Below are 23,906 nucleotides of genomic sequence, written 5' to 3' on the forward strand. Positions count from 1 at the left end.
TGATGTTTTATGGAGGGTTTGACATCATTATCTAGTATAATTTTGAGCATGCAAAAGGCGGGGTTTATACCCCGAATGTCAGCTAGAGTCCATCCAATTACCTTATTTCTTTTTTGGAGCACCGCAAGGGTGACATCTACCTGCACGTTAGTTAAGCATGAAGAAAGAATGATAGGTAAAGTTGAACAAAGGCCCAAGAATTCATACCTGAGGTGTGAAATCAAAGGCTTCAATTCCAATACAGGAGGCTCCTCGATTGAGGCTTTGTTGGTGGAATCTTTCGGTTCTCAAGATCCAAGGAAAGTTTATAGGGCTCATATGTGTATGAACCCATTCCATGCAAAGCATTGACATATTCCACCAAGTCTTCATCCTCCGTCACATCATGGTTCAACAACACAGCTTCCAAAGGGTTTTCCACATTAATCATATCATTGGTGTCTTCAACAATCATCTCGGTCACAAAATCCACAAATGAACATACTTCCTTGCTATTGGGCTGCCCCATTGACTTGCAGACATGGAACACAACTTTTTCATCACCCACCCGGAAGGTGAGCTCCCATGCTTCCACATCAACTAAAGCCTTCCTCGTAGCTAGGAAAGGTCTCCCCAATATGATCAGCACCTCATAGTTAACCTCGCAGTCAAGTATCATAAAATCTGCTGGAAGTATGAAATTGTTGACCCGAACTAGCACATCATCTATTATCCCCAATGGCCTCTTCATTGTCCTATCCACCATTTGTAACCTCATGGATGTGGGCCTTGGTTTCCCAATTCCCAATGTCTTGAACATAGAATATGGCATCAAGTTAATGCTTGCTCCTAAGTCGTACAAAGCTTTGGTGAAATCCGCACTACCAATAGTGCACGAGATTGTAAAATCACCGGGGTCTTCTAGCTTTGGGGCCATGGAATGTACAATGACGCTCACTTGATGCGTCATCTTGATTGTTTCACAATTCATAGATCTTTCTTTGTTACCAAGTCTGTCATAAACTTGGCATATCCTAACATTTGTTCTAGAGCTTCCACCAAAAGTCACGTTTATGGACAAACTTTTCATCATATCAATAAATTTCTTAAACTTGTTCTCATTATTTTGTTTTGCAAGCCTTTGAGGATATGGTGGAGGAGGCCTTGGCAAAGGAGCATTGGCTTTGGGCACTACCATTTTCGGTATGTCTATCACGTGTTCCCTAGACGGGTTCACATCATTTTGTGTCTCCTCCACGTTGTCATCAATGTCAATTCTTACTTTTTCATGCACATTCTTATTACTCACTTGCACATCATTGCTTTGCTCATCATCATCTTGCACCAACACATCATTACTCACAACCTTTCTTGCATTAGAGGTACTAGTAATTCCACCTCTACCACTCCTTGTGGTCACCGCCATAGCATGACTTGTATTGTTTCCTCCCTTCGGGTTTACTACTATGTCACTAGGTAGTACCCCATTAGGGCGAGTATTCAAAGCTTGAGAAATTTGGCCAAGTTGGACCTCCAAGTTGTGGATAAAAGTATTGTGGGACGCCAATTGGGCATCAGATTCGGCGTTTTTCTTTATCATCTGCTCAAACATTGTGTCAATCCATCCCATCTTATTGTTGGACGAACTAGGACATTGTGATGGATATGGAGGCGGGTTGTTAGGTTGTTAATACATCGGAGGCCTTTGAAAGCCCGACCCCCGGTTCCCCTGATTATTATTCCAACCATCTTGGTTGTTATTGCCTCCCCAATTGCTATTATTATTGTCACCCCAGTTGCCTTGGTTGCCCCAATTTTGACTGTTGTTCCCCTAGTTGCTTTGGTTGTTGTTGTTTCCACTGTTCCAATTTCCTTTTTGATTTTGATTTTCCCAATTTCATTGGGATCTCCACTGTTGTTGTTGTTGATTTAGAGCATTGCCCCATTGTCCTTGGTAGTTGTTCACATACTGAACCTCTTCACGTTGATCGTCATACACATCATCTTGATTATAACCACTACCACCTTGCTCAAATTGATCCGGATTTCCTTGACTTTGTTGACCTTTTTGTCTCCTCTTGTTGACCATCATATTTACCCCTTCAATGACATTTACTTGTTTTGGCCCTTGAACTTGTTGCAATTGAGCTTTGGCCAACTGGTTCATGGTCGTAGTTAACTCGGCTATTGCTTGACCATGGTCGTGAAGCTCTTTGTGTAGGTTAATGACATTGGGATCACCTTGTGGCACATTAGCTCGACTTTGCCACGCCGAGGAAGTATCCGCCATCTTATAAAGTATATCACACGCCTTAGCATAAGGTGTGTTCACGAAGTTTCCCCCGACGAGTTGGTTAACTATACACTGGTTGGTAGTGTTGATGCTATGGTAGAATGTTTGTTGGATCATGGCTTCGATCATGTCATTGTTCGGATATTCTTTAACCATCGTCTGATACCTTTACCAAATCTCATGAAGTAGTTCATTTGGCTCTTGTTTAAAGGCAAAGATCTCATCTCTTAGTGTCGCCATATATCCCAACGAGAAGAACTTTGCTATGAATTTCTCAGCCAACTCATCCCAAATGGTGATGGAATGGTTGGGCAACCTTTCAAGCCAATCTAAAGCCTTCCACCTTAGAGAAAATGGGAAAAGCCTTAATCTCAATGCGTCCTCAGAAACGTTAGTTTGCTTGCTCCCCTAGCATGTGTCAACAAAACCCTTGAGATGCTTGTAGGCATTTTGGTGTGGAGCTCCGGTGAAGAAACCCTTCTGTTCCAAGAGTGTAAGCATGATGTTGGTTATTTGGAAATTGCCCGCCCTAATATGGGGCGGGACTATTGCACTTGCGTATCCTTCGTTGGACAACACCCGGTGTGCTACCCTTGCTGGAGGTGGGGGAGGGTTTGGAATATTATCATGAGGCGGTTGGCCTCTCCTTTGTGCTTGTTTTCGGGTTGAATCTCATCCACATTATCATCATCTACCTCCTCCCGCAACGACAAATTTCCGGAGCATCGTTATTAAGAGCCATTTTGTACCTAAAAGCAATTCACAAACAAATTAGAAAATCGGAAGGAAAAAAAAATAAAACACACAAATACTCGGAGATATAGCTAAAACCGTTTAACTCCCCGACAACAGCGCCAAAAATTTATCGGTTCCAAACCTGCACTACTATTGAGTAGCAAGGATGGTCGATGCAGTTTTACCCAACAAAGGTTGGGAGCGAATCCACAAGGAGTTAACAAGTTTGGAGTTAGGTTTATATTCGAGTAGAGATGCGAGTTTTGCTCTTAATTGTACTTCCACAAATGGTTGGTTTTGTTTTCTACTTCTACTTTTATTCTATAACGTGCAATAGTTAAAACTAAGTACAATATTTTTGTTGGTTGTTTTCAAAGATTTAAAGGGACTAGGATAGTGACTTCCGCCTAGGTGGATATCTAACGGGTAGCAAGAATCTAGGGCAATCATGTGATTAATTGGGGTCGTAATATAGCTATCACACTCGGGTACTCACTCTATACCTCTCGGTAGTTTGAGTATTTTTCCCAATTTGGCCCTCTCAAGTCCAAATGGGTATTCATGCAATTTCAAGTGATTTTAGCTCAAGTCGGGTATTACTATCTCTAAGTTTAACCCTTTAATTGGGGCTATCAATTTCTTGAGTTTACCCCAATTCCTTGTTAGCCTAGTTTTCCTAGACTTAGTCCCTCTTTCTCAAGTAGAGACTAAGTCATAAAGACATAAATAAGTGTTTGCAACCATTAATTCAATAGTTCTAGCAATAACTAGGCTAAAAATCACTAACTCATACACATTGAAGCCTTAAAATTCAAGACCTATTAAATACCCACACTAGGGCTGGGTCACAATCCTAGTTATGGGTTTAGCTACTTATAAAATTAAAGATAAAGATGAAATACAAGCCATAATAATCAAATCTAAAGATTGAAGATAAATCTACTCTAAAATTACTCAAAAAGGTAAAAACTAGTTGTTCACGTGTTCTATCTAACAACATTTGACCTAAAAATGTCAAAATGTCTATTTATACTAAGTTGAAATTTTCGGACAAAAATGCCCCTGCAGAGAATTCGCGGACGCGTAATTCTGACCGCATCTGCGCTTGATCTTTTGTGGCCACGGAATAATGAGTGCGGTCCGAGTTTCTTCATAACTGGGCTTGGGTAGATCTTGAATTCATGAACTGCGCATTTTCAACCGCGTCCGCGTGAGAAACAGATGCGGCCACATAATTTGGACGCGGACCACATTCTTCACTTAAGCAAAAAAATGTAGAGTCTCTGAACCTTGATATAAGCTCTCAGCAAAAATCCATCCGCGATCGCGCCATAGATTTCGCGGCCGCGCTTTTCCATCGCGGTCAGCGTTGGTTCTTGAGCTCAAAAACAGCCTCTCTAAATCTCACTTTCATAGACCGCGTAATAGTGGTCGCGTCAGAGGTAGTCTTTACGTGGCCGCTCTTTTCTGCCGCTGTCAGTGCTCCAGTCCCAGCCTTGGATTTGTGCAAGTTTGACTCCTTCATGAGTTGATTATGGCTTCTTTGCCTCATTTTGACCAAACCCTGCAAGCAAGCACATTAAATCAGTTTTCGAGAATACCTTTACGCATTTTCGATCCAAAACCTAAGCAAAAGAGTGCAAATAATAGGCTAAAATTCCTAGTTATCAGCACACAGGTAATTGTGAGTACCAAGTCAGGGCTCCGCCGGTTAGGGTCTCTCCGAACTTCTTCAGCAACATGGATGATACTTGCTCTTTTGCGAGGTCATTGCCTTTTATTGCAGTGACATAGTGGGTCAGATGATCCTCTGGGTCCGTCGTACTATCATATATTTTCAAGTATGGTGGCATTTTGAAGGTCTTTGGTATGGCGTGTGGTGCAACCTTGTCGCTATATAGTTACTCGACAAACCGACCGACGTCTCTTTTTGCTAGAAGTTTTGGGGCACCTGGTATTTTGTCTACCCTTTCTTGATGCTCTTTCATTTGGCTATGGAGCATTTTGTTCTCGTTCTCCATCTCCTCCATTTTTCTCAAAATGGCTGTGAGGGTGCCATTACCTGCATCACTAATATTGTGAGTAATACCTGATGCGGGGGGAGCGTGCTGTTCTTCAGCTGCTGATGCGACACCAGCTCTTGTGTCTTCCCTATTCGACCTCCGAGCGAGCTTATCGAGGAAGCCGGTTAGCGTATTTGTCAACCATGCCTCAAGTAACTTTTTCACTACCGGTGGTACCTCTTCTGTCGTGGACGTAGAGACGCCCTTTCCGTGCGAGGTCGTAACGCTGTCGGGAGGTGGAGGTGAGTTGTTCCGCTTGAGAGAGATATTTGGTATTATGTCTTCACCCTCCGCTTCGTCTACTTCGTTAATGGTGTTCAGGAGATTGGCGGTGAGATCGGCTATCGTCTTTCTCTTTTCCTCTCCATTTCCTGCCATGTCAGATTTGTGCAAACATACGAGATTTTGCAAAGTTTTGTGCGTTTTTTTAGATCTAGAAGAAACTAAAATTTTAACTAGAAAATTTCCACAGACGGTACCAAATTGTTTGACCAAAAAGTGTTAAGCCTTTTTGTTAAACTAATTAAATAAATGATAATGAGTAAATTATAGTTAAATATAATAAATCCTAGATCCAAGATTGACGAATATCAATAATATAAAAACCGCATTCAAGGCTATTAAATACCAAAAGGGTGTTTAATGATATTGTTATGAATGAACAAGGGAATAATGACAAGCAATAAATATGATAAATGACAATAAATGTAAATAGAGAGAATGATTCACCCAAATATTGAATGAGGTTGATGATTCTCACTCTGACAATGATGTAAGACAATCAAACATGAGAATATAGAAAGCTTTCTCGGATCTGATGTGAGAAAGCTTGGGAACAACAACAAATCGAATCTTTTGTAAAGACAATATTTGTAGTTACTTGAGAGTCAACTTTTCTATAGAGAGCTTATCATATAGAATATTACATATCTTCCTCTACTCCCTCTATTCTTACTTATACGAGACATTTTTCCTCACCTAACTGAAAGTACAAGCGTAGAGAATATTCTTTGGAATATTCCTTTAAAAATATCCTACCACTAAACTAGCCGTTGGGCTGATCTGAGTGCTCGACCTCGACCTTAACCTAATATTTTTTCTACGTTGGTTTCGACCTCAAGTAGCTTTAAGGTTGGAGAATGAAAAAAATCTTAGTAGAAATTTTTATTTTTATTTTGTAGGTCTTATACGGACAAAATATAATTTAGAGTTGAAAACCCAAATCAAATATAACATATACATAGTGAAAATGGGGTTTTAACATATTTGACCAGGCAATCAAAAATATTTATAATCACTAGCCAATATATAGAAAAATAATACATTGATTGTATATATAATTTATATATTATGTATATTATTAATTAATATATGAAAATATATAAAAGAGAGAAATAGTTACTTGAAAAAGTAAACGAACAAAACTAAAGCCAAAGAGGGCTCTCTCCCATTTCCCCCTTCTTTGGTTCCATCACCACCACTCACTCCTCTCTCTTTCTCTCTCTTGAGTGGAGCCGAGAAAACGATGTCGTATAGCACCTGAAACAAGAACAACAAAAAACCAAATCAAACCCACCACCCCCATTTCCCCTTCTGCTGTGAATTGTGGTAAAGTTCTTATCTTTGTATTTTTTGTGCTTGTTGTGAAGTAAAGATTCAAACCCAGAAGGGAAAAAATGAGCTTAGATCCAGTGGTGTCATCTCAAGGAAATCTTGATGAGCAAATTGCTCAGCTCATGCAGTGCAAACCCTTATCTGAACAAGAGGTAAAAATTTCACCTTTTACCCATTTGAATTTTTGTTGTTGCTGTTTTTGTTAATGGGTTTTGCTTTTCTTAATGAATTTTGGAAGATATTTGGATCTGGGTTTGATTATTCTCTGTGTTTTTTGTATGTCTTCTTATTCATTTCCTGATTTGTTTGTTGATCCGAGAATCTGTGTGGTATCCCCCCCCCCCTCTCTTCCCCTTTTGGAACTTTTGGGTGTGATGAGGAAATTATATGAATCAGATTGTTTTGTTCTTCAGAATTGATAAATGGGTAATTTTCAACATTTGAAATTATTTCAGTTCCCTATTTTTTTCTGTTGGTAATTTCCGTACTTGAGTATTTTCTGTCTTCTTGAGGAGGGACTTTGGAAACAGCCTCTCTACTCCTCGGGATAGGGGTAAGGTCTCCGTGCATCCTACCCTTCCCAAACTCCGCTAGTGGGATTTTACTGGGTAGTTGTTGTTGTTGTTGTCTCCATACTGAGTATAGTTTTATAAAAGAAAATGCTTGGTGAAGTTTGTAATTTAGCTTTAAAAATTGAACCTTTTTTATGAATGATTGATTAATTTCAGTTGTGTAATGGTTTTCCATACAAACTATAGCTGTAAAGCAGTGAAATATTCCAAGACAATGTATTTTTGTTACTAGAGCTTCAATGTGTTCCCCCCCCCCCCCCCCACAAATTCAAGTGGAAAACTTGGTTTGATCTTCTTGTTATTTTCCCTTAAAGCTACAATTTGTTTTCGACATACAAATGGTTCATTTCATCAGGTTACTTTTTCTTCATATTTGTCTTGATTCTCCTTTCTTCAGGCAATCCAAGATCCTAATGATAACTTGCTCTAACTGTGTTTAAGCTTAAATACTTGAATGTGTTTCTTAATCAGCAAGTGATTCATGTTATTTCTTCAAGAACTTGTAATCTTGCCCTAGTAATTGTCTTTCCCATCTTTACGTTTCTCTATTCCTGTGAGCTGATAGATTGGCGTGCCCAGTGGTTAATCGTGCCAAAAGATAGTTGTCTAAATAGAAGTTTGTAGCATCACTTTGGCTCTTTTGCTAAACTTGATTTTAAAACTTATATTTGGGATAGCCCGATGAACATTCTTCAAAATCGAACTTGTTACGCTTTTGAGCTTACAACATTCGAGCATATGTCTATGGCTGCTCTTGTCATGGTGATGCAGATAATGAGGTATCTCTTGGAATTGGGGCAGGCTTGTTGCATCTAGTCTTTTCTTAATTTGCCTTTCTTATAAGGCTTCTCGCTATGTAAAAAAAAAGGTGTTACATTTATTAACCTGCCGGGTTTTTTACTTCTATTTTATTTTAATGTCACTAGGTAAGAGGATTATGCGGGAAAGCAAAGGAGATCTTAATGAATGAAAGCAATGTGCAGGTACTGTACTTTTAAAGATTGCCTTTTCTCTTTTTCTTTGGGACTGTTTGTTTTCCTTTTTGGAAGGGGAGGAAGGGACTTGCTCAGGACTTAAAATTCCTCTTTTTGTTTTGAATTAAGACGTCCCCACCGATTATGCTTGTTAATCACTTTGTTTTCAAGTTTCACACGGTAACAAAGATGGTCGTGATCTGTCTATGCAGGGATATTTGTGTTTGTTTTATCTTTTGAGAAGGAATTTGTGTTTGTTTTCTTTCTTTACCAAAATTTGTTTATTTTCTCTCACATCATTGCAATGGGAGGTGTAAAACTTTATAAACATAGGTGTATGAGAGATGCAAAGAGAGGTGTATTCTAATAAAATTTTGTTATTTTCTCTAGATTGTTGAAGCTTTGGGTCCACAAGCATGTAACTGAGGCTTCAGCTTACCCTAATATGCATAACACAGTACCTAATCTGATTTATATATCTGACACAAGATCATACTGATTCATTGTATGAGAGACTGAACTTAAAAACAAATTATTCTCTTATCAAGTTGAGAACTCTCAGGCTTTCAGGTTTAACATTTGTGTCTTATTAGAAAGATTTAGAAAGTGCATGATTATTTCATTTGTAATATTGAATGGTTTTAACTTTCCCTGTTGCAGCCTGTGAAAAGCCCTGTGACTATATGTGGTGATATTCACGGGCAATTCCATGATCTTGCTGAGCTTTTCCGTATTGGTGGGAAGGTACCTGCGCTTTTTTTCCTTTCAGGTTTTTGTTCAATGGGACTAGCCACTAGGTTTATGCTTTGCCAAGAACAACTGTCTTTTAATTTTCATTTCCTCTTTTGGTGGCTATGGCCGATGAACATTTGAAAACATGTTGGTTATTTGGTTGGAAAAGATTCGCTCTGTGTGTGCGCGCGCGCCCGTGCGCTGAAGGAGGAAGGGGAAATTGTTATCGATATGGTTTCTAGAGATACACAAGGGTGCATATATAACTATTGAAGTATATATTTGTTACTGTAATCAATTTCTCTCTCTGAGGATGGGCCTGTAATTTAGCTCCTTCACATAAGCCGAGGCCTAAACAAAACCATATACAAGGGAAGGATCAAGGGCGTAATATCCTTAGAAATCATATGAGATGGCTGGTCAGTTGATTAACAAGCTCTTAGAGGTTGTTGATTTTTTATGGCTAATGAGCTATAAAATGCTAGGTTATAAAGTGGAAAACGAACAATTGGGGTTCTATGAATTATTCTAGCGATTTTCTTGATAAGTTTTAGCTTCTTTTTCTTTTAGGTAAATTTGTATGCCTATACTTTAATGAAGGTGACGGCAGTCAAATTTGTTTTTCTAACATGTCCTGTTTTTTCTTTTATTTGCAGTGTCCTGACACTAACTATCTATTTATGGGAGATTATGTAGATCGTGGATACTATTCTGTTGAAACAGTAACGGTGAGATTTTTTAGCTCTTGCACCTCCAAATGCAGTTAGAGGGGATTTATTACTTCTTCATGGATAGAAGTAGGAGGATTTTGTTGTGCGCCAATATCTCAATTGTTTAGGGCAAAGCAGTGTCGTGCTTACTTTGCTAGTGATGGTGTCATTTTGAATATTAACTTGTTCGTTTTTGCAGCTTTTGGTAGCTCTCAAAGTTCGGTATCCTCAGCGGATTACAATTTTGAGGGGAAATCATGAGAGCCGTCAGGTATATATAATTATGTTAGGATTTATTCCTTTACATTTTGCGTCAAATGGATCCCTTTTCTAAGTGAGTTGCATTAAAAATAGTTGTTCATTCTGTTTCTGTTATGGATTGAGGCTTGCTTCAGGTTTAGATTTTGAGATCTGATTGTTTGTTTTCTTCTTGCAGATTACTCAGGTTTATGGGTTTTATGATGAATGTTTACGAAAGTGAGTCCTCCTATTTTATACATTTTCTTGGTTGCATTGTCTCATAACTTTATTGTTTCGCGGGTGGAGTGGTGTAACTGATAGACTGCATTTGCCCTTTACAGATATGGTAATGCTAATGTGTGGAAGACTTTCACAGATCTATTTGACTATTTCCCGCTCACAGCTTTGGTTAGTATGATTTCCTCAATTTAGTTATGTAGTTGATTTCATAGACGATTATTATCTATTACTTTACTTTTATGTCTCTTCGTGTTTCTTTCTCTCTTTAATATGTATTTAGCTGCTGCTGCTGCTTAAATATTGGGCTATGGAAATTCAAAGACTTAATATTGTTATGGAATTATGTTGGGATGGCCTTGAAATTGATCGCCAATTCGTTGTGTTCTAAATTGCATTAAGCATCCCATACCTTGCTTTTATGTATTTCTTTCTCAAGGAGGGGCACATGTTTCTGATGAAGAAAAACTAGCTTTGCCAAATAAGCTAGGTTGTTGACTATTCCTGAATTTTGTGGAATGAAGTGATATTACATTTTCCTCCTTCTCCTCCCTACCTTTTTTGAGCCGGGGGTCTATTGGAAACAACCTCTCTACCTTCACTAGGTAGGGATAAGGTCTGCGTACTAGACCCCACATGTGAGAATATACTGGGTATATTGTTGTTGTTGGTGTTGTTGAAGTGATATTACATTTTCTCAAGGCATTAATGTTCTTTTAGAAAGCTCTTAGTGCTTTGGCAATATGTTGGGCAGCTGAGTGAGCTGTTTTTGTACATTATATGTAGATTGTATGGAGGCCTTATTTAGGAGCACATTTGCAAGGTTCAAAATAACATTTGGAGCTCATTCTAATTTTTAAAGTGCTATGCGACCTAAATTACTCACATTTGATGCATTTCAACATGGTTTTGCTTGTATGAGGCGAAACTACCTCAGAGAAGCTTTTTCCCAAATGTGAATTTTGCATTTAGCACTCTGAGAATGTTGAGATATTTTGCCGAGCGAATAGCAGATAAATTGAACATTATCAAAATGTAAATTTGTACGCATTTTGATTGCCAAATAGAATAGTAAGCTTGTGCATGACATATTCATCAATCCTTGTTTGATGGAGACGTGTTGCTAATTGGCATGTAATTAACTATTCAAAGAGCTCTTTTCTGTCCTTCCCCCTCTCTCTCCCCATCTGGTGGAGAGGTCATGTGAGGAACAAAGCTTACTAATTTATTTTTGGCCATGTTTTGACTTAAGTTGAACTAACTAGCACTCCACCGACATGCCAAATATTTGCTTGTTTAATGGATGTAGGTTTTCTCTCTGTATCATTTCAGGAGGAAAGATATGCTTCTTGTGCAGTCTCATGTTTTTACCTTAAACTTGATGTTTTCCGAAATTCGTGTGGTCTTGAAATTGTAATGACAGGTTTTCTGCAATCTTTATAGGTTGAATCCGAAATTTTTTGCCTCCATGGTGGTTTGTCTCCATCTATTGAAACTCTTGATAATATTCGCAATTTTGACCGAGTCCAAGAAGTTCCACATGAGGGGGCCATGTGTGATCTTTTGTGGTCTGATCCTGATGATCGATGCGGCTGGGGTATTTCACCCAGGGGTGCTGGATATACATTTGGCCAAGTAGCTTACCTACTCCGCATCACTTCAATTTTTTCTGATGTATCTAGTGGTTCTTATTTGTTCGTATGAGCTAATGAAGCTGTGAGATATCGTGTTTTTGTGTTCTAACAGGATATATCTGAGCAGTTTAACCACACCAACAACTTAAAACTAATTGCGAGAGCACACCAACTGGTTATGGAGGGATTCAATTGGGCACATGTAATTAATCCTATATACTTCATATATACTTTATGTGCAAATTTGATACAAGAGAGACTGATTTAACCAATTTCTTGTTACAGGATCAAAAAGTGGTTACCATATTTAGTGCCCCTAATTATTGCTACCGCTGTGGGAATATGGCATCCATCTTGGAAGTTGACGACTGCAATGGCCATACATTCATTCAGGTTTCTCTCTCTTACGAACCACTATTTTCCAAGATGGCAGACAATTAGTTGTGCAAATTATATGCTCTAGCTTGATAACTGTTACACCCTCCGTTTCATTTTATATGGCTGTACTTGACTAGATTTTTTTTTGAGACGTACCAAAAGTAGTCCGTAGTCCTTAGAACTAGTTGTCTTAAACATGCTATGACATTTTTATGGCTATAAAGAGCATGTCATTAATTGTAAATAGAAAGTTTAAAGTTGGAGAGTTTTCATATATACAACAACAACAAACAACAACCACCCAGTATAATCCCACCAGTGGGGTATGGGAAGGGTAGTGTGCACGCAGACCTTACCCCTACCTTGGGGTAGAGAGGATGTTTCCGATAGACCCTCGGCTTCCTCCCTCCAAGAACTCCCCACCTTGATTTTGGGGTGACTCGAACTCACAACCTCTTGGTTGGAAGTGGAGGGCTCTCCCTACTAAAGCAACCCACTAGAGTTTTCAAATATAGAGATTACTGTTCTTGTTGTTTATTCCTTTTTGCAGTTTGAACCAGCTCCTAGGAGAGGGGAACCAGATGTAACCCGAAGAACGCCAGATTACTTCTTATGATCAAGCTGCATAAACATGGTGATTTTATTGCAGCAGTTCTTGCTAAACTGGTTTATATGCTGTGAGCTTCCTATGAGTTCTATAGTTGTTACTGCTATAGTATCACGATACTGCGATTGCATGAAGTATGTACATCGGGCAGGTGACGTGTTCTTCCTCTCAGAGTTCTCCTGAAACCTCATGGAAATGCAGTGAAGTGACAGTTAAACCGATAACGGAGTCACTACTGCATGTATCATTTCCAACAAACAATGTTCAACCTTTTTTCTTTTCCTTACATATTTTTTTTGGTTACTAGTAGAAAGGACCATCATTTCCTTCGTCGATATTTTTGTCCCCTCTGTAGAAAGACGATATCTCTCGTGTGAGCTCTGTAGAGGCAAGATATTATTTTTACCTTATAATGGGTGCTTGAGTAATGTATTTTCTTTCACCTTGCTTAGTTTGCACTCTATTTAATTTGATCTGTTTTATTTTTTTGAACTATTAAGTCATAAATGATTCAATTATCGGGATGGAAAGAATTGCTTAATTGGTACATAACAACAAGAGCAACAATAAACTCAGTGTATTTTCATAAGTGAGGTCCGGGGAGAGTGGGATATACACATCCTCCTTACTCTTATACTGAAAAGGTAGAGATGCTATTTCTGAAAGATCGTTGGGGCGACAGGTAGTGACAACATAAGATAAATAAAAAAAAAAGAAAAAAGAGAAAATGCAAGAGTGATTCTCCCGTATCGCTTAAAGGCTAGACCAGAAGAAAATAATTCTCTGACGTTCTTCTTTCTCTTTGACTTTACGATATTATTGTAACAAAAGCTAGTGATTGGGTGATAGTAGTTGCGACTAAGAGTTGAATTTAAGATTGTCGAATTTAATCGTTTTGTCTATGTGAATCTTGCCTAATATCTTCTAAAATAACAATAACATATCCAATGTAGTCTCACAAGTAGGGTCTGGAGAGCAGGGGCGGATTCAATTCAATAGGTGGGGACTCCCGTGAACCCAGTAGCTTTTGTCTACAACCTGTATTTGTATTGAAAAATTCATTAAATGTATAAAAATATTTAGCTTGGAATCCAGTCTGTTCATTCAGTTAGTATTGTATCAACTCAAAATTTTTGTAGGAACCATAAACCTAAAATCCTGGATCTGCCTTTGTTGGGGAGGGTAGAGTGTACACAATCCTTAGCCCTACCTTTAAGATGACAAAGAGGCGGTTCCGGTAGACCCTCGGCTTGATATCTTCTATAACATAATAAATAAAAGACTCTTTTGTTTGCATGTGTCTATAACTTGATTTAATCATAGAATTCAAGACAAATTTGGAGTTTCTTCAAGCAGAGAATGGCATTTCCTTCTATATTAATACATACAATAATTCTCTTTACACCTTACAACTTTCTGTATTTTGTCTATTGAATGGCCAAACTTGGCACAGATAAAGCTCTAGCATATGAAACAGGTAAAGTTACCAACTTTTTGGCCCTCCCAACATAAGCTCTCTTTGTTAAGTTATCATAATCATTTTCCTCTATTGCATCCAAAATTTTCCTGTACAAAATTAAGGATGACCAAACCTGCACCCAAGAAAACATATAACAAACTGATCAAGACTTAGTAAACACAGGACATTATAAGTGTTGTTTTTTTAGGTTTAGGTACACACTATCCTCGTATTAAAATAGGCTTTGCATGGTTGTTGTCCGCTCGTGTCATGAGAACAAGAGGGACATAAAGATAGGATCTTTTCGACCACTAACTATATTATATAGCCAATTAGATGCCCACCACCAACTAGGTGTATACGTTTTGCATTCAGTTCTAGCTATTTCGACCTTCTAATCAATCTGAACAACGTAACAAATGGAATATCCTTATGTTTCCTGTTTGGGACCTAAAACTTAAGTAATAACTTCCATGAACGTTTGAATTGAATCAAATTAGTTTAACTTTTCATGAAGATAATTTGGTCATAGTAATGGTGTCTGTGAAGTAAAAGTGGTGTTAACCTGTATGATACTTTTGAGTGACTGAATCATATCTAGAGTTGGTATGGATGCAAAATTTTGACCATTTCACTTTAGTTCACATAGTGCAGGAAGGTTATGTCCATATTGTAAGAGCATATGAAATGATATGTGAATCAGAAAACCACAACTGCACCCAAGAGCTTGGTCTAGGAGTCACTGAAGTGGGTGAAAACTACGAGAAAACAGGGTTCAAATTCCAGTGGTGACAAAAGTCATTAGGTGATTTCCTCCCGTCTAACTAAGCTTGGCGGGCAGAGATAAGAGTTACTTGGTACCTGTGCTGGTGGTAGACCTTTATCACAAACACGCACTCACACACAAGGATGAAAAATGAAGTTAAACCTTTCCTTTATTTTCACAACTTTCTGTGTGTGGGTTTTTCATATACATGAATCTTGATTAGCCTTTACCTATCCTGAATTGAATACTTAATACTGTAATTTTTTGAAAGTGAACTTACAGGCCAACGGCTAGCTTTGTTAAGATGAGAAGCACCCTCCTCAGCCAAGTTGAAGTAGAATCTTGCCCTACTGATCTGTTCCTTCATGAATTCCCTCCATTGATTAGTGATTTTCCTCGAGAACACGTCTTCGTCACATAATCCATACTGTGCTAGTTCATCTTGTGGCAGATAAACTCTTCCTCTCAATGCACTAAAACAGACCAAGAGCAAAAATGGTTAGATAATCTAAAATGGGAAGTTGGAATTATAGTATCATTGAACTAAATGTGAACTTACTCTTCTCCAACATCTCTGAGAATGTTAGTTAGTTGATTCCCTATGCCCAAATGAAGTGCTGAATTATATACAGATTGAGCTGAAACTGGAGATTCTGGTGCAATTCCCATTACTGGTACACTCATTAGTCCAACTGTTCCAGCCACACAGTAGCAGTACATATATAGTTCCTGGAAATTTGCATATCGGCTTTTCCTCGTATCCATTCTCATTCCCTCTATCATGTCCTTGAATGGCTACATATCATAAACGCGAAAATTTGTATCAACATACTAAAAAGATCAGTTTTTTTTTTTTTGAAAAAGACCAAAGGCGATATTGAAAATTTTGGTACCTTGATATCTAAGGGGAAGTTGGAAATGGTATCAGTTAAAGCAGAATCAAGAATATCATAAGGTCTGCAGTTGAAAATGTCTTCTAATCTTTCTTCCCATCCATCAAGAACAGTGTTATTCATGTAATCGGCATTAGGTCCATCGACAAGTTCATCTGTCCTTCTGCACCATACTTGAAAAACAACAAAAACAATTTTAAGTTCAACTTTCATGATACAGATCAAATACAACAACAGCGGCAAATCCAGTGTAATTCCACAAGTGGGGTCTGAGTAGGGTAGTACGCAGATCTTACCCCCACCTTGAGGTTCCGATAGACCCTCGGCGCACGAAAGACAAGAAAAAAATAATAGCACTAAGCACTAACAACAAAATAGTAAGAAATCGGAACGAAAAGAACAACAAGTAGTACTAACCAAACAATAATAGAATACAGGACTAACACTAATACTCTCGACTATCTACTAGCCGTCTACCTTGATTTTCGACCTCCACACCTTCCTATCAAGGCCTAGTAATTTGCTTAAAACTTGAGATCATTGTATTACTATAGCTTACCATAGATAGCCCATATTGCTTTTTGTCTCTCTGGAGTCATCAGTTTAGTTCCTGCAACATGATCAAATTGAACATTAGTCATATACAACAACAAAACCTAGTGAAATTTCACAAGTGGGGTCTAGGGAGGGTGGTGCGTATGCAAACCTTACCCCTACCTTATGAAGGTAGAGAGGCTGTTTCTGGTAGACCCTCAACTCAAGAACAGAAAAAAGGAGCAATAAACAAACAATAGCATCAACAAAGTAATAGGACATTAGTCATATAGCCATCAAAAAGAAAACTTTGAAATGTGAAACTTAATAGCACATTAGCAATTATAGCAAAATTTGAAGCCATAAATTGTACAAGAAAGAGATATCTATCACATATAACTTGATATCATACTATTTGTCACATGTCAATCTTGAAAAGAAGGGATCAAGAAATGAACCTAAGTAAAAAGTTTTAGCATATTCTGCACAAATTTTTCTGCATAATTCATAAGCTTCATCAAGAAACATAGGATCAAAACTTGGCTTTCTATAACAATCATTTGTAACATGTGTTTGCCTCCACACAACTTCGCGAACGCGTTGATGAGTGTGAGCAATTCCTTGTACTGATAATTCATGGATTTTACTTTGTTCCTTCTTCTTAGGTGCAACTGTAAGAACTTCAGCTCTTATAGGTAATTTTCCTCTGCATTTTTTAGATGAAAATCTTCTATTTCCTGCTCTAAGGCAAGAATTGGCTGAATAAGGAAGTATTGTTGGACACATCTTCTGTTTTACAAACTACAGAAGATGTAGGAAATGAGAGTCTTTGCCTAAAGAATAGTTGTGGAGATAATTTATAACAATGAACTAACAAATATCTCTTAGTTATTAGGAATTTAATTATTGGCTGCAAAGTTCTACAGTCACACCTCTCTATAACAACATCCCTGTATAACAACACTTCAGTATAAAAGCCAAACTTTTTCGGAACTAATTTTCATGTTATATTATAATATATGTTCTCTATAACAACACTTCGCTATAACATCCAAAAATATTTGGAAGAAACGAGGCTATTATAGAGAAGTTTGACTGTATAACTTGACAATTACAATGAAAAAAGACTATTTATGAGCTTATTTTGTACTTTTAAAAAAAAAACAAAGGTGGTTACAACTTTATCATTTCCTCCATGCTTTTTAATATTCGATTTAACTTAGTAACACAGTCAGTGCGGATTCATATACCCAACCCCAACTTGTTTGGAACTAAGGCGTAGTCGATCCCAACTTGTTTAAGACATGGCATAGTCGACCCCAACTTGTTTGGGAATGAGACATAGTTGTTGTTGTTTATATTGACAGTGTGTAACGTGCTTTGTTTTCCAGGTATGTAATTTCACCTTTTCTGGACAGTTATATATTGTTGTCTTTTAGGTGACTGAATAGTGTGAAATTTTTTTACGTCGACAATATATATTAATTATACTCTTTTAATATTTAATTCAGAATGCTTAATATACAATAAGAAATGCTATTGGAGAGCTCCATGTTACTCAAGATTCCCATATGGATTGTTCTCTTATGCCATGATCATTGTTCTTTTGTCTCTTAGTCAAAATCAGGAGTGAATTTCTAGTGAGATTTACCAAATAGCTGGACCACTAAGCTTTGGTTTAAAAAATTATGTACTTTTTTTTTTCTTGTAATACAGAAACTAGTGCTTACTTTTCTAAATAGGTATTATATTGTGTATATATTTTTATTATTTGTTATCATTATTTTTTGGTAATATATGAGAAAAGAATTCAAGAACTATGATCAAGTTATACATGTTCCAAATTTACTCTACACTTTTAACACATTAAAACTTGTTACCCCATCTATATTCTTGTTGCAATTATGGTAGAAGAAACAATGCAATAAAATCCACATCTCTTCTTAATTATTGGGTTAGCAATAAAATATTTATATATATTTAATAAATCTTTTAATACAAATATAAAGTTTAAGCAAAAGAAGGGGAGCTTTCGCGTAACTGGTAAAGTTATTGCTGTGTGACCAGGAGGTCACGGGTTCGAGCCGTGGAAATAGCCTCTTGCAGAAATGCAGGGTAAGGTTCGAGCTTAGTGCACCGGACTACTCTTTTATTATAAAGTTTAAGCAAAAGTTATTAGGTTCATTTGAACCCGTACTTAATACTCTAGCTCTGCCGAGTTAGATACACAATATTGTTATTTGTTGGTATTAGAGGCATAATGCTTATTGCCGAAATGCTGTTTTGTCTTTTAACACACAAAATGTTAAAAATTTGTTGGAAGAATCGTCCATCGAGCAAAATAGAATTGAGGATCTTGGCTACATGTGATACCTCTAAGAGAAGCTTTCAGAGTTTGGTTCTTTTCTGGCAATATATGAACAAATAACAATAGAGGGAATTTTGTATGAATAAGAAGAGTATATACATTGGAATAATGCGATGTGGGAGTAACTTAAATCCATTTTGAATGAGGTCCACATCAATTTATAAGTTTTTTTTTTTTTACTTATCTCGTTGAGTTCTTTTTTCATTGTTGTTTACCTCGAATGTGTCGATACCCTTATGAAATTATCAAACTTAATTTCAAACGAGCTTAAGTTTTGGGAATTGATAGTGTATTTCTATACGGCCAGATAAAATTGATTTACAATTATACACGACTAGTCATATCAAACTTGATATGATAATGTAAAAAAAAAGAGCGAGAATCTTCACGACTCAAAGTTTCAAACCTTCAACTTATTGATTATAGATTTTTTTTAAGTCATTGCTCCACTCAAGATAAATCGATAGTGTCCTACTTACTCTTCGTGTGATTCGAACCTTCAACTTGTCGATTGGATAGTGTCCTACATCAATAGACGACCAATGACATTCTTAGTCTAACTCCTAACTAGCTAGTCTCACTCTATTGTGCTGTAGAAATATTCACAACTTTCCCCTAACCTACAACCTTAATGCTCGACCTCCATAATCCCCTGTCAAGGGCCATGTCCTCAGTAATCCTAAGTCTCGCCATGTCCTGTCTGATCACCTCTCCCAAATACTTCTTAGGTCGCCCTCTACCTCTCCGCGTGCCCACCACAGCCAGTCGCTCACACCTCATCACCGGTGCATCAATGCTCCTCCTCTGAATGTGCCCGAACCATCTGAGTCTTACTTCCCGCATCTTGTCCTCCATGGGGGCCACACCCACCTTCTCGCGAATATCTTCATTCCTAATCTTATCCATCCTTGTATGCCCGCACATCCACCTCAACATCCTCATCTCTGCTACTTTCATCTTCTGTATGTGTGAGTTCTTTACTGGCCAACATTCAGTTCCATATAACATGGCAGGCCTAACCACTGCTCTATAAAACTTACCTTTTAGTAACGCTGGCACTTTCTTGTCACACAAGACTCCCGACGCTAACCTCCACTTCATCCACCCCACCCTATACGGTGTGTGACATCCTCGTCCATTTCCCCGGTCCCCTGGATAACCGATCCAAGGTACTTGAAACTACCCCTCTTGGGAATGACTTGAGAGTCAAGCCTCACTTCAACTCCCGCTTCCGTCGGCTCAACTCGAAATTTGCACTCGAGGTATTCCGTCTTTGTCCTGCTCAACTTGAAACCTTTAGACTCAAGAGCATGTCTCCAAATCTCTAGCCTCTCGTTGACGCCGCCTCGTGTCTCGTCAATTAGAATAATGTCATCAGCAAATAGCATGCACCATGGCACCTCCCCTTGAATATGATGAGTCAGTGCATCCATCACCAGGGCAAATAGGAATGGGCTGAGCGCAGACCCTTGGTGCAACCCCGTAATAACTGGAAAGTGTTCAGAGTCGCCTCCTACTGTCCTAACCCGAGTCTTAGCTCCAGCATACATGTCTTTAATCACCCTAATATAGTCAACCGGGACCCCTTTATCCTCTAAGCAGCTCCATAAGACCTCCCTAGGAACCCTATCGTACGCTTTCTCCAGATCAATAAACACCATGTGGAGATCCTTCTTCCTATCCCTGTACTGTTCCACCATCCTCCTAATAAGGTGGATAGATTCTGTGGTAGATCGCCCCGGCATGAACCCGAACTGGTTGTCTGAAATAGACACCGTCCTTCGCACTCTCATTTCTACCACTCTCTCCCAAACTTTCATGGTATGACTTAGTAATTTGATGCCCCTATAGTTGTTACAGCTCTGGACATCACCTTTGTTCTTATACAACGGGACCATTGTACTCCACCTCCACTCTTCAGGCATCCTATTAGTCTTGAATATAACACTAAACAATGCAGTAAGCCATTCCAAGCCTGCTCTACCCACACACCTCCACAGTTCAACCGGAATTTCGTCTGGCCCGGTAGCTCTGCCCCTTCTCATCTTACGCATTGCCTCCATGACTTCATCGATCTCAATGTCCCTACAATTACTTACTTCATGGTGACTGTCGGCATTCCTCGATTCCCCAAGTATAATATCCTGATCCCCTTCTTCACTTAGAAGTTTATGAAAGTAGGTCTGCCACCTCCTCTTAATCTGGTCATCTCCCATCAAAACTTTGCCGTCATCATCTTTTATGCACCTCACTTGGTCCAGATCCCGAGTTGTCCTCTCTCTCGCCTTAGCGAGTCGGAATAACTTCTTCTCCCCACCTTTGTTCCTTAGTTCCTCATACAGACGAGCAAAAGCTGTCGTCTTAGCCTCCGTCACTGCCATCTTCGCCTCCTTCCTAGCTACCTTATACCTTTGACTGTTCTCTCTCTTCTCCTCCTCGTCAGTGCTCCCTACTAACCTTAGGTAAGCCGCCTTCTTTGCTTCCACTTTACCTTGGACAACTGCATTCCACCACCAATCTCCTTTGTGTCCACCATAGTGTCCCGTAGATATCCCTAACACCTCTCTCGCCGCCTTTCTTATACAGTCCGCCGTCGTCGACCATATTGTGTTTGCGTCCCCACTACTTCTCCAAGCTCCCATTGCCGATAACCTTCCTTCTAACTCCTTAGCTTTATCCTTAGTTAAGGCGCCCCACCTAATCCTGGGGCGTCCTTGTGCTGACCTCTTCTTCCTCCTTATCCTAATACAAATGTCCATCACCAAAAGCCTATGTTGCGTTGAGAGAGTCTCCCCGGGGATAACCTTGCAGTCCTCGCACAACCTTGTGTCGCATCTTCTGAGGAGGAGATAGTCAATCTGAGTCTTCGCTACCGAACTTTGGTAAGTAACCAAATGTTCATCCCGCTTCGTAAAACTCGAGTTCGCAATGACTAGATCGAAAGCCTTGGCAAAGTCCAACAGCGAAATGCCCCCTCCGTTCCGCTCCCCGAAACCAAAGCCGCCATGTACCTCAGTGTACCCACCTACAGATGACCCAATATGGCCATTGAAATCTCCTCCTATGAATAACCTCTCAGAAGGCGGTATACTACGAACAATCTCATCCAACCCCTCCCAAAAACGCCTCTTAATATCCTCATCCAAGCCTGCTTGCGGTGCGTACGCGCTAACAACATTTAAAGTACCCTCACCCACCACCAACTTAATAGTCATTAGTCTATCATTCACCCGCCTGACCTCTACCACAGACTCTCTAAGATGGCTATCTACCAGGATACCCACTCCATTCTTACCCCTCAGGACACCAGAGTACCACAACTTATACCCATCCACGTTTTTCGCCCTCGATCCGACCCACCTAGTCTCCTGGACACACGCTATATTAATCTTCCTCTTCTGCAGGATTTTCACCAACTCTATGGATTTACTCGTTAGTGAACCTATGTTCCATGACCCGATTCTCAACCTATAGGCTCCCTTGCCCCCTCTACCTTCCCTGCTACCCGACCCACCCCCTGACCCCAGCCCCACACTTTGCCCCACCCGAGGACAAAGTAAACAATGAATATATAAATTATGTATATGACTAGAAAAAGTAAACAATAAATATAATCGGCTATTTGCGTAAAGATCCCATTTTAATTGATTTGTCATAAACTAAGGACACCTTGTTTAATAGGGGTGATTCCTCTAATAAATCAAATTAACAGAAGGAACAAATACTTTTTGTTATATGATACTTGGATTTTACAATAGAAGATCATACAAAAACTGGCACATTTACTATATCAAAAGGCTGTAAGATATATTAATAAAAAAAAGTGCTGTAAGATATAGGTAAAGAAGTCTACATATCAGTGAACTGAAGAAGAAATAAATTTCTCCATTTCAATTTAGATGAGGTAGTTTGACTCGGTACGAAATTTAAGAAAAAAAAAAGAATACTTTTGAAACTTGTGGTCTTAAAAATTTAAGGGGTAAAAGCTTTATGGAGCCATGCCATTTGTGTGGTTATATAAGCATCTCATTAAGGGTAAAATGAAGAGTTTAAAGTTGAATTATTTTCAAATTTAGAAATGTGTCATTTATTTTGAAACGGACTAAAAAAGAAAGTATGTTATCTAATTTGAAACGGAGGGAGTAATACTTAGGCTTCAGCTAACTGAGAATTTTCAGTACTTAAGTAATAGATTAACCTAATAGCATACATTGGCTATATTATAAATAAAGTTGATAATCTGCAACAACATGATCCGCTGTAGCACTGGTTAATTCCTTCTTTATTTGAAAGAATCTGGGTTCGAACCCCGGCAGCGGAAATAGTTTATGGTGTCATTTTTCCTTCTTGTTTTATGAAAAATTAAAGACAAAATTCCTTTTTGGGAGGGGAGGAAGGGCCTTGCTGAGGACTTAAAATTCCTCCTTTTGTTTTGAATTAAGATCTCCCCACCGAATTATACTTGTTAATCACTTTGTTTTCAAGTTTCACACGGTAACAAAGATGGTCCTGATCTGTCTTTGCCGTCAGAGGCGGACCCAAGATTTTAACGCAACGAGTCTGCTCAGCTAGTACCTCCTAAAGGTTTTTAATGTTTAGGATATCAACTGATTTAAATTAATTATTTTTAAGGTATATACATGAAAATATATAATATTTCTATCGAATTTTTATGGGGTCCGATGAACCTTCAAGGTTACACATAGGTCCGAGGTCTGCAGGGATATTTGTGTTTGTTTTATCTTTTGAGAAGGAATTTGAAGTTTTCTTTCACATCATTGCAATGAGAGGTGTAAAAAATTCAGAGGTGGACACACACCTTAACAAAGGGGTCACCGGCACCCGGTAACTTCCACAAAAAATCCATATATACATACAAATGTCTTTAAGAAATAGTCAAATATTAGCCTAGGCCCCATATCAATCTCTATGAGCAGTGATAAATTTATATTGAATATCATGATGCCCCTGGGATTACTGAATCCTGGGTCCGCCTCTGTCATTGGGTGCTCTTACCTCATAACACTGTTTTCTAGCATCATGTTGCTTAAATTATAGTCCACATGACATATGATTACTTGTTTATATAAAAATTTTGAAGTGCTAGTATACAACAAA

The 23,906-nt window shown here is 38.6% G+C and overlaps 3 protein-coding genes across 3 annotated transcripts; 1 reads left to right on the plus strand and 2 right to left on the minus strand.

Annotated features, from left to right (window-relative positions):
* Window positions 1–229: 229 nt before the first annotated feature.
* On the minus strand, window positions 230–1,609 carry LOC138881931 (uncharacterized). The gene has a single exon (XM_070162236.1). The coding sequence runs from the start codon at window positions 1,607–1,609 to the stop codon at window positions 230–232; it is 1,380 nt and encodes a 459-aa protein (XP_070018337.1).
* Window positions 1,610–6,520: 4,911 nt separating this feature from the next.
* Window positions 6,521–13,219, plus strand: LOC104210119 (serine/threonine-protein phosphatase PP2A catalytic subunit-like). Its single transcript, XM_009758927.2, has 11 exons — window positions 6,521–6,836; window positions 8,183–8,239; window positions 8,891–8,974; window positions 9,619–9,690; window positions 9,872–9,943; window positions 10,109–10,149; window positions 10,254–10,320; window positions 11,593–11,784; window positions 11,896–11,985; window positions 12,069–12,176; window positions 12,712–13,219. Exons 1-11 carry the CDS (start codon window positions 6,747–6,749, stop codon window positions 12,775–12,777), a joined length of 939 nt encoding a protein of 312 aa, XP_009757229.1. The 5' UTR covers window positions 6,521–6,746; the 3' UTR covers window positions 12,778–13,219.
* Window positions 13,220–14,095: 876 nt separating this feature from the next.
* LOC104210118 (phytoene synthase 2, chloroplastic-like) lies at window positions 14,096–17,245 on the minus strand. Its single transcript, XM_009758926.2, has 6 exons — window positions 16,879–17,245; window positions 16,446–16,496; window positions 15,887–16,059; window positions 15,553–15,788; window positions 15,274–15,466; window positions 14,096–14,360 (listed from the first exon to the last, which is right to left on the minus strand). The coding sequence occupies exons 1-6, from the start codon at window positions 17,204–17,206 to the stop codon at window positions 14,196–14,198; spliced, it is 1,146 nt and encodes a 381-aa protein (XP_009757228.1). The 5' UTR covers window positions 17,207–17,245; the 3' UTR covers window positions 14,096–14,195.
* Between the last annotated feature and the right edge of the window lie 6,661 nt (window positions 17,246–23,906).

The sequence above is a fragment of the Nicotiana sylvestris genome, chromosome 11 (genome assembly GCF_000393655.2).
Source record: "Nicotiana sylvestris chromosome 11, ASM39365v2, whole genome shotgun sequence".
In the NCBI taxonomy this organism is placed as follows: Eukaryota; Viridiplantae; Streptophyta; class Magnoliopsida; order Solanales; family Solanaceae; genus Nicotiana; species Nicotiana sylvestris.

Bases quoted from the DNA above. Each gene is read 5' to 3' on its own strand.
- LOC138881931 (XM_070162236.1), bottom strand. From the start codon at position 1,609: ATGGGATGGATTGACACAATGTTTGAGCAGATGATAAAGAAAAACGCC.
- LOC104210119 (XM_009758927.2), top strand. From the start codon at position 6,747: ATGAGCTTAGATCCAGTGGTGTCATCTCAAGGAAATCTTGATGAGCAA. The intron at 6,837-8,182 runs GTAAAAATTTCA...TAATGTCACTAG, and splicing joins AACCCTTATCTGAACAAGAG to GTAAGAGGATTATGCGGGAA. The intron at 10,321-11,592 runs GTTAGTATGATT...CAATCTTTATAG, and splicing joins ATTTCCCGCTCACAGCTTTG to GTTGAATCCGAAATTTTTTG.
- LOC104210118 (XM_009758926.2), bottom strand. From the start codon at position 17,206: ATGTGTCCAACAATACTTCCTTATTCAGCCAATTCTTGCCTTAGAGCA. The intron at 16,060-16,445 runs GTAAGCTATAGT...TTGTTTTTCAAG, and splicing joins AGCAATATGGGCTATCTATG to TATGGTGCAGAAGGACAGAT. The intron at 14,361-15,273 runs GTAAGTTCACTT...TCTTGGGTGCAG, and splicing joins ACAAAGCTAGCCGTTGGCCT to GTTTGGTCATCCTTAATTTT.